This window comes from Marmota flaviventris, chromosome 1, assembly GCF_047511675.1.
Source record: "Marmota flaviventris isolate mMarFla1 chromosome 1, mMarFla1.hap1, whole genome shotgun sequence".
Classification (NCBI taxonomy): Eukaryota; Metazoa; Chordata; class Mammalia; order Rodentia; family Sciuridae; genus Marmota; species Marmota flaviventris.
This window is the reverse complement of record NC_092498.1, coordinates 204,912,464-204,925,972: the sequence shown is the minus strand read 5'-3', so window position 1 is coordinate 204,925,972 and position 13,509 is coordinate 204,912,464. Positions and strand designations below refer to the sequence as shown.

General features: G+C 51.4%; 1 protein-coding gene across 5 annotated transcripts in view; it reads left to right on the top strand.

Annotated features, from left to right (window-relative positions):
• The window catches only part of Slc25a42 (solute carrier family 25 member 42), a 28,846-nt gene that overhangs the window by 9,027 nt on the left and 6,310 nt on the right, over window positions 1-13,509 (top strand). For 3 of the 5 annotated variants that reach the window (XM_027932380.2, XM_027932379.2, XM_027932383.2), the window contains 3 exons: window positions 8,878-8,991; window positions 11,250-11,355; window positions 12,927-12,952. In XM_027932380.2, coding sequence (XP_027788181.1) covers window positions 8,911-8,991; window positions 11,250-11,355; window positions 12,927-12,952 — 213 coding nt within the window. In that variant the 5' untranslated portion in view covers window positions 8,878-8,910. Of the gene's footprint in view, window positions 1-4,019; window positions 4,135-7,947; window positions 8,061-8,877; window positions 8,992-11,249; window positions 11,356-12,926; window positions 12,953-13,509 lie in introns of those variants that run through there. The other 2 variants (XM_027932381.2, XM_071600801.1) reach the window with 2 other exon arrangements.

Genomic DNA, 13,509 nt, shown 5'->3' with positions numbered 1-13,509 from the left:
CCGCTGCCCCTGCCCTGGAGAGAGAGGGCCTCTCTGGCTTGGTGGTCTCCTCAAAACTCCAGATCTGTCTTTGGGTCCAGCACCCTGAAGCCAGAAAAGTGTGAGTTCTGACTAGCCAGTGAGGGTCATCTGAGCCACCCTCAAATCAAGGGTCAGCTCCATCATCTTCCTGGTGACAGTGGAAAGAGTGGAGTAGAGAGAGCCTGGGATGGTGTCCTCCACCAATATGAGCAAGTCAGTCACCTGAAGCCCATTCATCCCAGTCCCCTGGGAATGACCATTGTTAAGGCCTGGCCCACCCCCAGGCTCAGGGTCAGCTGTCCTGAGAGGGACTGGGCAGGGATTTTTGTTGTTGTTGTTGTTTGTTTTGTTTTTGCATTATTGGTACTAGGAGTGCTCTACCACTGAGCTTCATCCCCAGTACTTATTATTCTTTTATTTTGGGAGAGGGGGTGTATCAGGGATTGAACCAGGGGTACTCAACCACTGAGTCACATCCCCAGCCCTATTTTGTATTTTATTTTGAGACAGGGTCTCACCGAGTTGCTTCGCACCTCGCCATTGCTGAGGCTGGCTTTGAACTCACTATCCTCCTATCTCAGCCTCCTGAGCAGCTGGGATTATAAGAATGCACCACCGCATTCAGCAATAGTTGTTATTTTTTATTTGAGGCAGGGTCTCACTAAATTGCCAATGCTGGCCTTGAACTTAGATTCTCCTGCCTCAGCCTCTTGAATAGATGGGATTATAGGCATGTATCACTGTACCTGGCCGGGCAGTGTTTTTTGTCTCTTTGTTTCCAGTGTTTAAATGTCTTTTCTTGAAGTATAACTTACACACTGTAAAGTGAAATAAATCTTTATTTTTCCAATGTTGGAGAGAGAACCCAGGGCCTCGAACATACAAGACAAGCACAGCACCACCGGGTCACAGCCCCATGTTTGAGGTGTTGTTTTTTTCTTTTCCCAGAACGGAGTTTTGAACCCAGGCTTTGCACATGCTAGGCCAGAACAGTAGCACTCAGGCTGTGTGTATCATGCTACTGTGAATGCTCATGTACAAGTTTTGTGTGTCCCTCTTAGCTTTCTACCTAGGAATGGAATTGAACTTGTTGAAGACCCTCCAGACTGAGTTCCAAGCATCTTTCCTATTTGACCTCCCCAGTGGCCAAGGGCTCCAGTGTGTCCACATCCCTACCCCAGCAAATGTTAGGTAACACTCCGCTGCATGGGGTTTGGAGAAGGCGTGGTCTGTGTACAGGTTTATTGGTCCTCAGGTGGCCACTGCAGGTCCAACTCACAGGAAGCTGTGGCTCCTGGGAACTGGGGCACCTGCCTGAGGGCATCCACCTGTTGAAGGACAGAGTCAATCTTGGCTGCTCCCATGGCAGGTGATTGAGGGGTAGGAGTCACTGACAGCGCTTCAAGGCTCAGAGTTTGGGGATGAGAAGGGCCTCACCCGCCGCGTGACTCACAGTGACTACAGTGGGGAAGAGAGCAGGAGGAGGGACAGCAGGTCCAGCCCACAGTATATTCCATTCTTCCTTCTTCCTTCCCTCTCTGTGACCATGCGCAAAACTCAGGGGCCTCCTGGGGAAACAAGGCCACTCAGACTGGTCATTTGGGCACACTTGTAGGTGGCCAGGCTGTGCCTTTCTACCTGCATGGCCCTGCAAGGAACCAGAGGGATGACCAACCTGGCAGCAGGTGCTGAAGGAGTGTGTGGGGTAACAAAGTGAGAGGAAGCAATGCCCCCACAATAGGACGTATGGCAGACAGTTTCCAATGTGAATTGACTGGCTCTGTTTTTCATTAAAATTTAAGCGCATCAGGCTGGGTGTAGTGGTGCACACCTGTAAACCTAGCTACATAGGAGGCTGAGGCAGGAGGATTCCAAGTTGGGGTCAGCATCAGCAACTTAGCAAGTCAAAATAAAATAAAAAGTGCTGGGGGTGCAGCTCAGTGGTAGAGCCCTCGCCTAGCATGCATAAGGTCTTGGGTTCAATCCCCAGCACTGGGGAAAAAAAAAAGAAAGAAAGAAAAAGTCCATGCAAATTGATGTTTTTGGCCTTGTGCTTGCGAGGTAAGCACTTTACCACTGAGCTAGACACCCAGCACCCAGATGCAGTTTTTACTTACTTTATCAAATCTCACCATGTGTCATTGTCCACTGAACCTAATATACTGTTGCTGGGGTATCAGAGCCTCAAAGATGCTGGGGAACATTCCACAGGCCTCATGTCCAAAAAGTGAGGCGCAGGTGGTACGGCCAGGCTCAAGCCAGGTCCAGCTCTTCCCAACCTGAGGTCCTGTCAGCGTTTCAGCTTCTGCCCACCCAGCCTGTGTCTGGCGACATGGCGCCTGGGAGCCCCAGGGCTGTTTTTCCTCGTCTGCAGAGCATCTCTCCCTGGCACGTGGTCTGGTCTCCTCCTGTGCCTCAGTATCCTATTGAGGCCAGGGCATTGCGTCATGCAAGGCCCAGAACATCGTCCTTTCCCAGGTGTGGTTTCCATTGGCTTCGTCTAGCTTCTCGGGAGCCGTAGCCTGGGGCTGCCTCCTTCCAAGTTCTTCCCAGGCTGCAGCTCCTCAGGAGCTGGCTTCCTCTGCCACCCTCCTTCTAGTGGGCAGCCTTTGGTGTCAGCAGGGACTAGTTGACCAGAGTCTCCACCTTCATGGTCCAGACCCTGACTTCTGTCCCTGTCCCTTGATGCTGCTGTTGCCAAATGTTCAGCTCACCTCTTTCAGGCTTATGTGCTGGGACAGAGCCTCCCCTGGTGCCAGACTCGGCACCCAGGGCTCCCAGACCCTCCATCTCAGCCCGGAGGCTGTGCCATGCTTTCTGCTTAGAGATGCTTTTCTGAACGTGTCCGTGTCTACCTAACTTTGCGAGTTGCCATCCAAGTACAGCCAGACTTCCATCTCCCCTGAGCTGGCTCTTCCTCTAAGTTAAATGCAGCCTTGATTAAGGGGCGCACAGTTCTCTGGGAGAGCGACTCAGGAGGAATGGCCTGTTGAGCCTGGCTTTGGTGGCTGTGAGCTGCTGGCAGGGGCAGGGCTCAGAGAAGGACGCAGCCATGGCTTTGGAGCCTGGCACTGGGACCTGAGTTCCCTCTGCCCTTGGACTTGGCCAAACTTCTCTGTGTCTCATCTGCAAAGCAGGGAGACAGGACTTCACCATGAGAGAGAAACGAGCAGCCAGGGCACCCCGATCTTCAGCTGTGGTCATGATCACCATTGTCCTCAGTCCAGCTTGGCCAGCATGAACTGGACACTCCGACCTCCGGCAAGCCCCTCAGCTGCCTTATTTTCCCCACCTGTAAAACGGTAATGAGGGAAGGCCAGCAAGACGTAACGGACTGCAGAAGACAGGCAATATGACTTTTTTTGTGTATGCTGGGGATTGAACCCTAGGGTGTACTGACAATGAGCGACACCCCTTTTTTCTTTCTTAGTTATTTTTTCTTTTCTTTTCTTTCTTTCCTTTTTTTTTTTTGGATATGGGTCTCCCTAGGTTGCCTAGGCTAGTCTCAAGTTTGCAGTCCCTCTGACTCCCTCTCTGTGTCACTACTGTACTGGCAATATGACTCCTAAATGCAGTGTGGGGTCCTGGACCAGGTCCTGGGACAGCAAAGGAGATTAGGGGAATAACTGGCAAAGCCCAGAGATTGGAGCTGTGTTGACAATCATGATGGGATAAAAATAACACCATTGTCCCTGGGTATCTGCAGAGATTGGTTCCAGGACCCTCCTTAGTTAAGGCCCAGGATAGATGAGAGTGCAGGGACACAGGGACTTAAAAAACAATAGATGCTATTGTGCCCTGTGTCACCTCTGTGTCTTTGGGGCTGAGTTGTGGCTTAGTGGTAGAGCGCTCACGTAGCGCATGTGAGGCACTAGGTTCGATCCTCAGCACCACATAAAAATAAATAAACAAAATAAAGGTAGTATGTCCATCTACAACTAAAAAAAACATGTTTAAAAAAGAAGCATGTCTTTACCCTGGTTTCACCCCACATGCAGAGGCTGAGAGAGGCCCTAGAGAGGGCTTTTGCCCCAGGCCTGGCAGCTGTGTGGCTCTGGAAATCCAATCAAGGAGAGGAGCTGGCCACAGGGAGTGAGCACCCTACCAAGGAAGGTAATGGTCTCAGAAACCAAGCAGCGCTCAGCCCCTGTTAAGAAGCTGCCCACATGGCTGGCATCCACCCCTAACCCTCTGCGCTCGGCCTGGCCATAGACACGCAGGCTCAGAGTCACCACCCAGTGGCCCTCGGACTGCACTCTGGAGAAACCGACTGGACCAACAGGAGTCAGGTCAGCAGGCCAGTCCTTGGGTGGCCAGAGATATCTGAAATGTGTATCCCCCAAACTCTTGGCATGGCCTGAAACTGCCAGTTTTCTCCAAGTGGTTTTTTTTTTTCCTTAACTTATTATTTGGAAATAATTCTAGCATCAAAGGAAAGCTCTAAGTTGGCCAGGGTGGTGTGCTTCTGCATTCCCAAGTATTCAGGAGATGGAGGGGGTGGAGTTGGGCCAGGAGTTCAAGACCAACCTGGGCATTATAAATTGAACCCCGGACACTTTACCATTAGGCCATACCCCTGCATTACTGTCATGTAGTTATACATGACAGTAGTGGACCTTTGTATTTTAAAACAAATTCTCACTAGGTTGCCCAGGCTGGTCTCAAACTTGTGATCCTTCTGTCTCAGCCTCTGACTCTCTGGGATTATAGGCATGGGCCACAATGCCTGGCTGAGACCCCATCTCTTAAAAAAAAAAAAAAAAGAAGAAGAAGAAAAAGAAACCTGGCATGGTGGTGCACACTTGTAATCCCAGCAGCTCAGGAGGCTGAGGCAGGTGGATTGCGAGTTCAAAGCCAGCCTCAGCAACTTAGCGAGGCCCTATACAATTCAGTGAGACCCTGTCTGTAAATAAAATACAAAATAGGGCTGGGGATGTGGCTCAGTGGTTGAGTGTCCCTGAGTTCAATCCCCAGTACACCACACCCCTGCAAAATAAATAAATGAAGAAGAGCAGGGCATGGTAATGCACGCCAGTAATCCTAGCAACTTGGGAGGCTGAGGCAGGAGGATGGCTGGTTCCAAGCTACTCTGGGCAATTTAATGAGATCCTGTCTCAAATTTTTAAAAATTGAACTGGGGATGTATCCAGGGGTAAAGTCCCCAGCATGCAATCAAACAAACAAAGACAGTAAGAAAAGCTGCAAAAAGAATTGAGAGTCCCTGTGTGCCCTTGACCCAGCTGCTTGTAGGGGTAACATCTCACATCACCACGATTTTATGATTGGAGCCAGAAAACCAGCACTGATGTGATACTAAGGACAGCCCTCCTGACCTCACCTGGATCTGCCCCGTTTCCCCCGTGTTGGCCCTGGTCCGGCATGCCACCTGTCTCCACAGTCTCCCCCAACCTGGGACCACTGCTCAGTTCTTCCTTGACCACAGCTGTGACTGTGCGGGAGGAGCGGCTCAGTTGCTCAAAAGCACATCCCACCTTGGGCTTGCTGACTGTTTCTTCATGGTTACAGTAAGATACTACTTGGGCAGGAATCCCAGAGAAGTGAAGCTGTGTCCTCATGGTGTTGGAGTCCATGCCATCTGTCTGTCTACCCCTGGTGCTGTTGACCTTGATTATATGGTCAAGGTGGGGTCTGCTAGTTTCTCTGTTTCAGATAAAATTTTTTTCCCGCTACTAGGGATGGGACCCAGGGTGCTTAACCACTGTGCTACATCCCCAGTCCTTTTTATATTTTTATTTTGAGACAGGGCCTCAATACGTTACCCAGGCTGGCCTTAGATTTGCAATCCTCCTTCCTGCCTCAGCCTCCTGAGTCACTGGAATTACTGGCATGTTCTATCCCATCTGGCTAAAATAAAATATATTTTTATTGGGTGTATTTATGGAATTCAACTTTTTTTTTTTTTTTTTTTTTTGGTCCCAGTGGTTGAATCCAGGGCTTGTGTAAACTAAGCACATGTTCTGCCACTGGGCTATACCCCCAGTTCCCAAATTTTTTTTTTTTTTTTTTTTGTACTGGGGATTGAACTCAGAGGTGCTTAACAACTGAGCCACACCCCAACCCTTTTTTGTATTTTATTTAGAGACAGGTCTCACTGAGATGCTTCAAGCCTCGCTAAATTACTAAGGCAGGCTTTGAACTTTCGATCCTCCTGCCTCAGCCTCTGGAGCCGCTGGGATTACAGGCGTGTGCCACTGCGGCCAGCCCAATGTGTTTTTGTTTTCAGTATTGGGGACAAACCCAGGGCCTTCCACATGTTAGGCAAGCACTGAGTGATGTGCCCCCCCCCACCCACTTTTTTATTTGTTTGTTTCTTTTGTTTTAATTTGGAGACAGGGCTAAGTTGCCCAAGCTGGTCCTTGAACTTGGGAACCTTCTGCTTCAGCCTCCCCAGTGACTGGAATTATGGGAGTGTGCCACTGAATCCTGTTTAACATGATGTTTATTTATATAGTGAAGTGATTACTGCCAGTCAAGAAAATTAACATATCCTTCATCCCATAGAGTTACTTTTTGCATGTGTCCCTTAAGAGTATCTAAAATGTATTCTCTCAGCAAATCAGCAATATACATTAGGATATTTAGTTATATTAACTGTAGTCCTAATGCTGTACATTAGAAACTAGACTTATTCATTCTACATACAGCGACTTTGTGCCTTTTGTTCTGTCTTCCGCTTTCCTCCTGACTGTCCACAGTGGTAACCACCAGTTTGTTCTCTTTCTATGTATTTGATTTTTCTTTTTTTAAGATTTCACATATAAGTGTGATCATGTGGCATTTATCTTTCGGTGCCTGCCTTATTGCATTTGGTATGTGTCCTCTAGGTTCATTTGTGTTTGCATACCGTGATTTCTCTATCCCTTCACCCACGATCCACACCAGGTCATTTCTGTGATGACTGGTGGTGCCGTGGTGAGCAGGTAGCACAGCTATGTTGATGCGATAGTGATTTCATCTGCATTGGAAATTGTGTTAGTCAACTTTCTAATTACCTGATATCAAATAATACTGATAACAGATACTAGTCAACTTATAAGAGCTGAGATAAGGCTCAGTACCATGGGGCCGATAAATTGCTCTCAGGCCTCTGGCGGGAGTGCAGGACAGAGCAAAGGAGATGAGCTCATGGCCACGGTGCAAAGAAGAGGAAGGAGCTTCCTCCCAGAACAGCTTTAAAGGGCATGCCCCCCAGTATCCTGCAGGCCTACCACTAGGCCCCATCTTTAAAGGTTCTGCCATCTCCCAATAGCTCCATGATGGAGTCCAAGCCTTTAACATACGGGCCTTTAGAGAACACTGAAGGGTTTTTTTTTTTTTTTTTTTTTGGTACCAGGGATTGAACTCAGGGGCACTTAACCACAGAGAAAGCAGCCCGCCTCACAGCAGCCGCAAACAGCAAGAGGAGGGACCATGGTCCCCGTATGCCCTTCAAGGGGATGGCCCTAATGACCTCACTCCTTTCCATCTGGCCCCATCTTCCCATTAGTGCCAGCGGCTGGGAAGAGGCCTTCAACACATGGCCTTTGAGGAACATTCCAGAGCCCCCCATTAGCCTCAGCTCTCTGTCACCTGAAGTGCCAACAGCCAGCTCAGCATTGTCAAGTAGTTCTGCACTGGTTCGCATGGTGACTTGGTCTGTGTCACCACACTGAGGCCCTGTCTCAGCTGTCTGCCTGAGTTCCCATGGCAGGCCCTTGACCTTGACTGGTGGCTTCTCTGGCTCACAGAGGAGCAGGCCCAGCTGGCGGAGGGTCTGGGCTGCAGGGCCTGCCCGGGCACCGCCTGGGAACTGTATTTATCACACAGCTGGACACTTCTGAGAGCTTGGAGCAGGAGTCTGTGGGAGGGACGGGAGGGAGGTGCACTTGGCTGGGACCCAGGTCATGGACACACGTTCACTTCCAGGGAACAGCAATTGGCTGAACCCACTCGGGAGGGCAGCTCCACAGATGCCGCCATGTGGGCAGACGTGACCACATCACCAGCCCAGGCCTCCTGACCCAGCACCTCGAGTCCAGGTGCCACCCATGCTATGCACTCAGATCTGAAGACCACTGGGGTTCACAGAGTTGGGGGTGGAACTGGGTGATAGCCAGAGGCCACTGATGTCCACTGGAGGTGGGGTGGGCCAGGTCTGTCCTGGAATCCTCTGGACTGGATACTGGGATCCTAACCACAGGCGATTATTTGAAATGGCTTCCATGGGGAGGTCAGTGTCAATTTCCAGGGAGAACTCTTGAAATATTAGGGCCTAGTATTGTAAACTTGGCAACAAAGAATATGCAACCAGGTGCCATAGCAAAAAAGAATAATTTTCTAAATACGTTTCATTGGATGAAGACTCTCAGATCCAAGTGGACCTGAGTTCCAGCTGCTTGGTCTGGTGTCGGCACTGGTGCTGAGTGGCTCTGGGCATGTGGATCCCCTGGCCTCCACACCCTCGACATGATGGCAAAGATCCACAGCCAGTAGTCTCTATCTCCAGCTGTGTGACCTCAGCCAGCTGCCTAACCTCTCTGAGTCTGCCTGCTCTGCTGGTACCAGGTTCAAAAATCAGACTCTGTGGTGATCACGTGTGAGAATTGACAGCAAAAGACCTTGTCAATGATTAAGCGAGATCAGCCCAGGGGATGGCAACACCAGAATTCAGGTGAAGGCATCTTCTCTCCAACAGGAAAGCAGATACCAGGTTAGGAAAAGGCCATTGGGACTGACCATGGCATGTTTCTGGCCTCAGTGACTGGTGGCTGAGTCGCAGGCTCCAGCTGGCCCTCGGTAGGGGAGGTCACCCACCCACCACTTTTCACCTTATCCCACTCACTCCTTCTCCCCTAGGACCGAGTCCCCACCGTCCCAAGCAGGCCTGGGATGGGTAATGGTGTGAAGGAAGGCTCGGTGCGCCTGCGTGAGGATGCCGAAGCCGTCCTGCCCTCGCCGGTCTCTTCAAAGGCAAGTGACCCGGACTCCTTGAGGGGTATTCTCCCCAGTCCCCTCTGGTCTGCAGAGGATGGGTCCCACCCCCTCTGCTCTCGTTGGGCCCCCTCCTCCTCCCTCTGCAGGGGCTCCTGCCCCCATGCCCCGTTACAGACCACCCTGTAGATGTGCCCAGATTCATCTTTGCTCACAGACAGCAAGGGCCACGCAGCATCTGGTACCTTTCTCTGCTCCTGCTGCTCCAGGACACTACAAGGTCATGGGATGGAAGACACTGACTGCTTTCTATTTCCCTGAAAGCCCTAGTTGGTGACACGGACACCTCTGGCAGGAAGCCAGAGCCTCTCCCCAGTGGACTGGGAGACCTAGGAGTCGGGGCAGCCTTGGGACCCTTGTTCACCCTCAGCTTTATGGACATTAAAGAATGGGAGGGGGCAATCGCAGACCTGTAATCCCACCAGCTCAGGAGGCTGAGGCAGGAGAATCACAAGTTCAAGGCCTGCCACAGCAACTCAGCAAAACTCAAAAAAAAAAAAAAAAAAAGAAAAAAGAAAGAAAGAAGAAGGAAAGAAAGGAGAGAAAATGGCTGCAGATTTGGTTCAGCGAAAAAGCACCCCGGGTTCAATCCCATACCATTAAGAAGAATGGGGTGGGGTGTGACTCAGTGGTTAAGCACCCCTGGGTTCAATTCCCGGTACCAAAAAAAAAAAGAATGAGGGAAGACAGGCATGGGAGGGATTTGCTCCAAGTTCTGAAGTTCATCTTTGATGCCTGCACTTTGATTGAAGATGTCACCTCTCAAAGAAACTGGATCAGCCCTGTGCTTGTTTGGCACGGCAGTCGGGGCATCCATTGATCAGGCGTTCTCCTGGCTGAACCTGAAATACAGGCTGACCCACCCCCGTGGTCTTCATTCCCAGGGCCTGACCAGGCACCTGCACCAGCAGCTCTCAAAGTCCACGGGGTCAAAGGCTGAGCTGGCGTCACCTGCAGTCGTGACCTTTCCCTGAATTCCAGATGTCACCTTGGAGTGCCAGGCAGACAGGAAGATTCATTCACCAGCATCACCTGTGAAGTCACCATCATGGGGCTGAGGCACAGGGCAGGTCTGTCCCTCAGCGGTTAGTGGACTGCCCAACAGAATGTGAAGAACAGTAGACACAGCTATCTCTCATGCTGGTGAGGGGTCTGCAGGACGGATCCTGCCGTGTGGCAACATACTGAGACTCCAAATCCAAAAACAAAGGATGTAATCCCAGCAGCTCCGAAGGCTGAGGCAGGAGGATCCCAAGTTCAAAGCCAGCCTCAGCAAAAGCGAGGTGCTAAGCAACTCAGTGAGACCTTGTCTCTAAATAAAATACAAACTAGTGCTGGGGATGTGGCTCAGTGGCTGAGTGCCCCTGAGTTCAATCCCCAGTACCCGCACCCCAAAAAAAAGGAAACTCAAAAAAAGAAATTGAGCATCATCTCATATTTATGGTCAATCTGGACCCCATGTGTGGGTTGCCTACCATCTAATGTAAGCTCCATTGCCTCATTTATCATTTGCAGGGACTCTCCACATGAGGGATGTTAAACATCAAGCTTTTAGCGCCTGTACAGAGCTCTCCCAGGAATAAGTTGGAAACTTTGGTCAAAGGCGGGCGGCTTCCACTGAGCATGAGAAGTGACCTCGCTGCATCCCCAAACATAGCTAGCAGTCACCTTAAGAGTTTCAGTTTATAGGTGCCATGTTCCTTATATAGAGTTGGTGTGGAGCTGGGCGTGGTGTGCACATCCATCATCCCAAGTACTCAGGAGGCTGAGGCAGGAGGATTGTTCAGGGCCAGCCATAGCAACTCAGCAAGACCCTGCCTCAAAATAAAATGAAATGAGCTGGGGATGTCACTTGGTGATAGAGCAATTGCTTGCTTAGCATCTGTGAGCTCTGGGTTCATTTCCCAGTACCACACACACAGAGACCTGCTGTGGGCCTGAAAATAAGGATCCTCGATAGGTGGCCCAGAGAGCAGCTCGCCTCCAACATGGACAGTCGTTATCACCCCAGGAGGCTTTCACTATGTCCTACGTAGCCTGGACCCACTACCCTGGCCCAGCCTCGCCATCCCAGGGCGGCGTAGGGCCTCCACACTCAGGCTGCTACGCATCCGAAGACCAGGACAGGGTGGAAGGAAGGAGCTTCCCTGGGGCAAGGTCCCCTGCCAAGCTGACCCTACACCTGCTTGCCCTCTGCTGACCTTGATTGCTGACCTTGATCGTGTGTTCTGTCACAGAGAGACCACAGGCAAGTGCTCAGCTCCCTGCTGTCCGGCGCCCTGGCTGGTGCTCTCGCCAAGACGGCAGTAGCTCCCCTGGACCGAACCAAAATCATCTTCCAAGGTAATGCTCGTCCACCTGTCCATGTGAGATGGAGCTGCCAGGCGACCGTCTGCCCTTCTTCCTTCACTGCCCCTCAGACTACTTCAAATGGTTTTGAAAAAAAAAAAAAAATGCTTCTTTAAAATCCACTTAGAAATCATGTTTGTTTCTTGGGGCCGCATCACAAAGGACCACTTCCGGTGGCTTCAAATAATAGACACTGATTCTCTCACGGTCCTGGAGGCCAGAAGTCTGAAATCATGGTATTGACAGGCTCCCTCTAGAAGCTCCGAGGAAGAGCCCTCTCGCCTCTTCCAGCCTCTGGGGTCCCTTGGCTTGTGGCCGTGGCCCTCCAGTCTCTGCCTTGTCTTCACAAGACCTCTCTGTGTCACTATATCTGCTTTCTCTTCTATGAGGACATCAGTCATTGGATTCAGGGCCACCCTTATCAGTACAACCTCACCTTACCTCCGTCACATTTATAAAGACCGTGTTTCCCAACAAGGTCATCTTGACAGGGACTGGCCGTTGGAAGTGGAAATAACTTCTGGGATGACACAGTTCAACCCAGAATGGAAACCATCCCCCTCCCTCATTGGAGCTAAACAGTCACAGGGTCCTCTGGAGATAAGGCCTGTCTCTCCCATGAATGGTTAGTAGTTCCTGCCCAGGGCCAGGCAGCAGGCAGGACAGTGAGAGGTGGCTGCAGACTTGAGCCAGGCCTTCCCCACCGCCTGCTCCCCTAGCCTCACTGTGCCTCAGTCTCCTCGTCTGAAAATGAGGGCCTTGGCGCCAGCCTCCTGGGCTGGCTGGCATAAGGACAGAGAAAGTGACAAGAGGGAGGGGGAGGCCCTGTCTGCTTCCCTGCTGCTTCCTGGGCACAGGGACATCCTATTGCCCTTCAGGGAGCTGGGATGACATTGAGACCAGCAGGCTACACACACCTTGCACAGTGGGGAGGTGCAGGGAGTAGGAGGCGAGGGAAGAGAAGCTGCCAGGCCACAGAGGCTCCTGGTGACCCTTGAGGCCTGTATTTCTGGATCTTTCCCAGAAGTCCTCATGGCTTGCCATAGCTCCAGGATCCCCACAACCCCGGTGGCCAAGGGCACCATTGAGTTGGAAGCCAGCCAGGCAACCATGGGGCCAGGAGAGAGGTGGGTCAGGGGCACTCATACTGCAGCTGTGGGGGGGGGGGTGCACGGAGAAGATGGCAAATGCCACCCAGGACCCCTGACCTTGTTCTGAGAGCCAGGGCTGCTGGGCTGAGGCCCACATGACAGCTGAAGCCTTCCCCACAGGGGTCCAGGGTGGCCGTGCTGAGTGATTCCTGGGGTCATCCTCACAGCCCCTTCCTGAGACCCTCACTGTGCAGGGGCATTGGGTGCTGGCTCTACTTCCCTGCCTGGGGACAAGCCTTGAAGGAGAAAGAGGGGGGACCCTGCTAGGGGATTCCCCAGGGGAAGTGCATTCTCAGGGGCTGATATCCCTGTCCATGCTCCAACCAGACCCTGGTATTGAGGGGAAAGGTCCCAGAGACTGGGGGTTCTGCCCTTTCCATCTCATAGTCTCTTTTGTGCTTTTTTTCCCCCCAGTGTCTTCAAAAAGATTTTCTGCCAAGGTGAGTTGCTGGGTCACGGATGGCTCTGGGGCGGGCATCAGAGCCCCTTGAGCTGGCAGGAAGTGGTGGAGGGAGGTGGTCTGGGACAGCTGCTTCTCAATGTGCTTTTCTCCGCTTTGATTCCTTTCCCTATTCTTCCCCAGGCCAGTTTCTGATCTGCCCAGGTCAGGCCTCTCCCTGAAACCTCAGGGGATGAGCCAGGGCCACCTATCCTCTCACCCTGGGACTTAATGAGAGGCCTATTCTTGGGGTGTTGGGGTCAGGGATTGATAGTTCCAACCCTTCCTCTCTTCGTGTGTGATTTAATGGCAAAAGCACATTTACCTTCTAGATAAAGGTCGTATTTTAACAGCCAGACAGACTACCAGACCAACACCAGCAAAAATACACTGTGTGCCGGGTGCCATGGCTCACACCTGTAATCCCAGCTAATCAGGAGGCTGAGGCAGGAGGATGGCAAGTTCCAGCCCAGCCTCCACAATTTAGTGAGACCTTGATTGAAAATCAAAAAAGGGCTGGGGATTTAGCACCATGGTAGGAGTTCTGTCTAACATGCA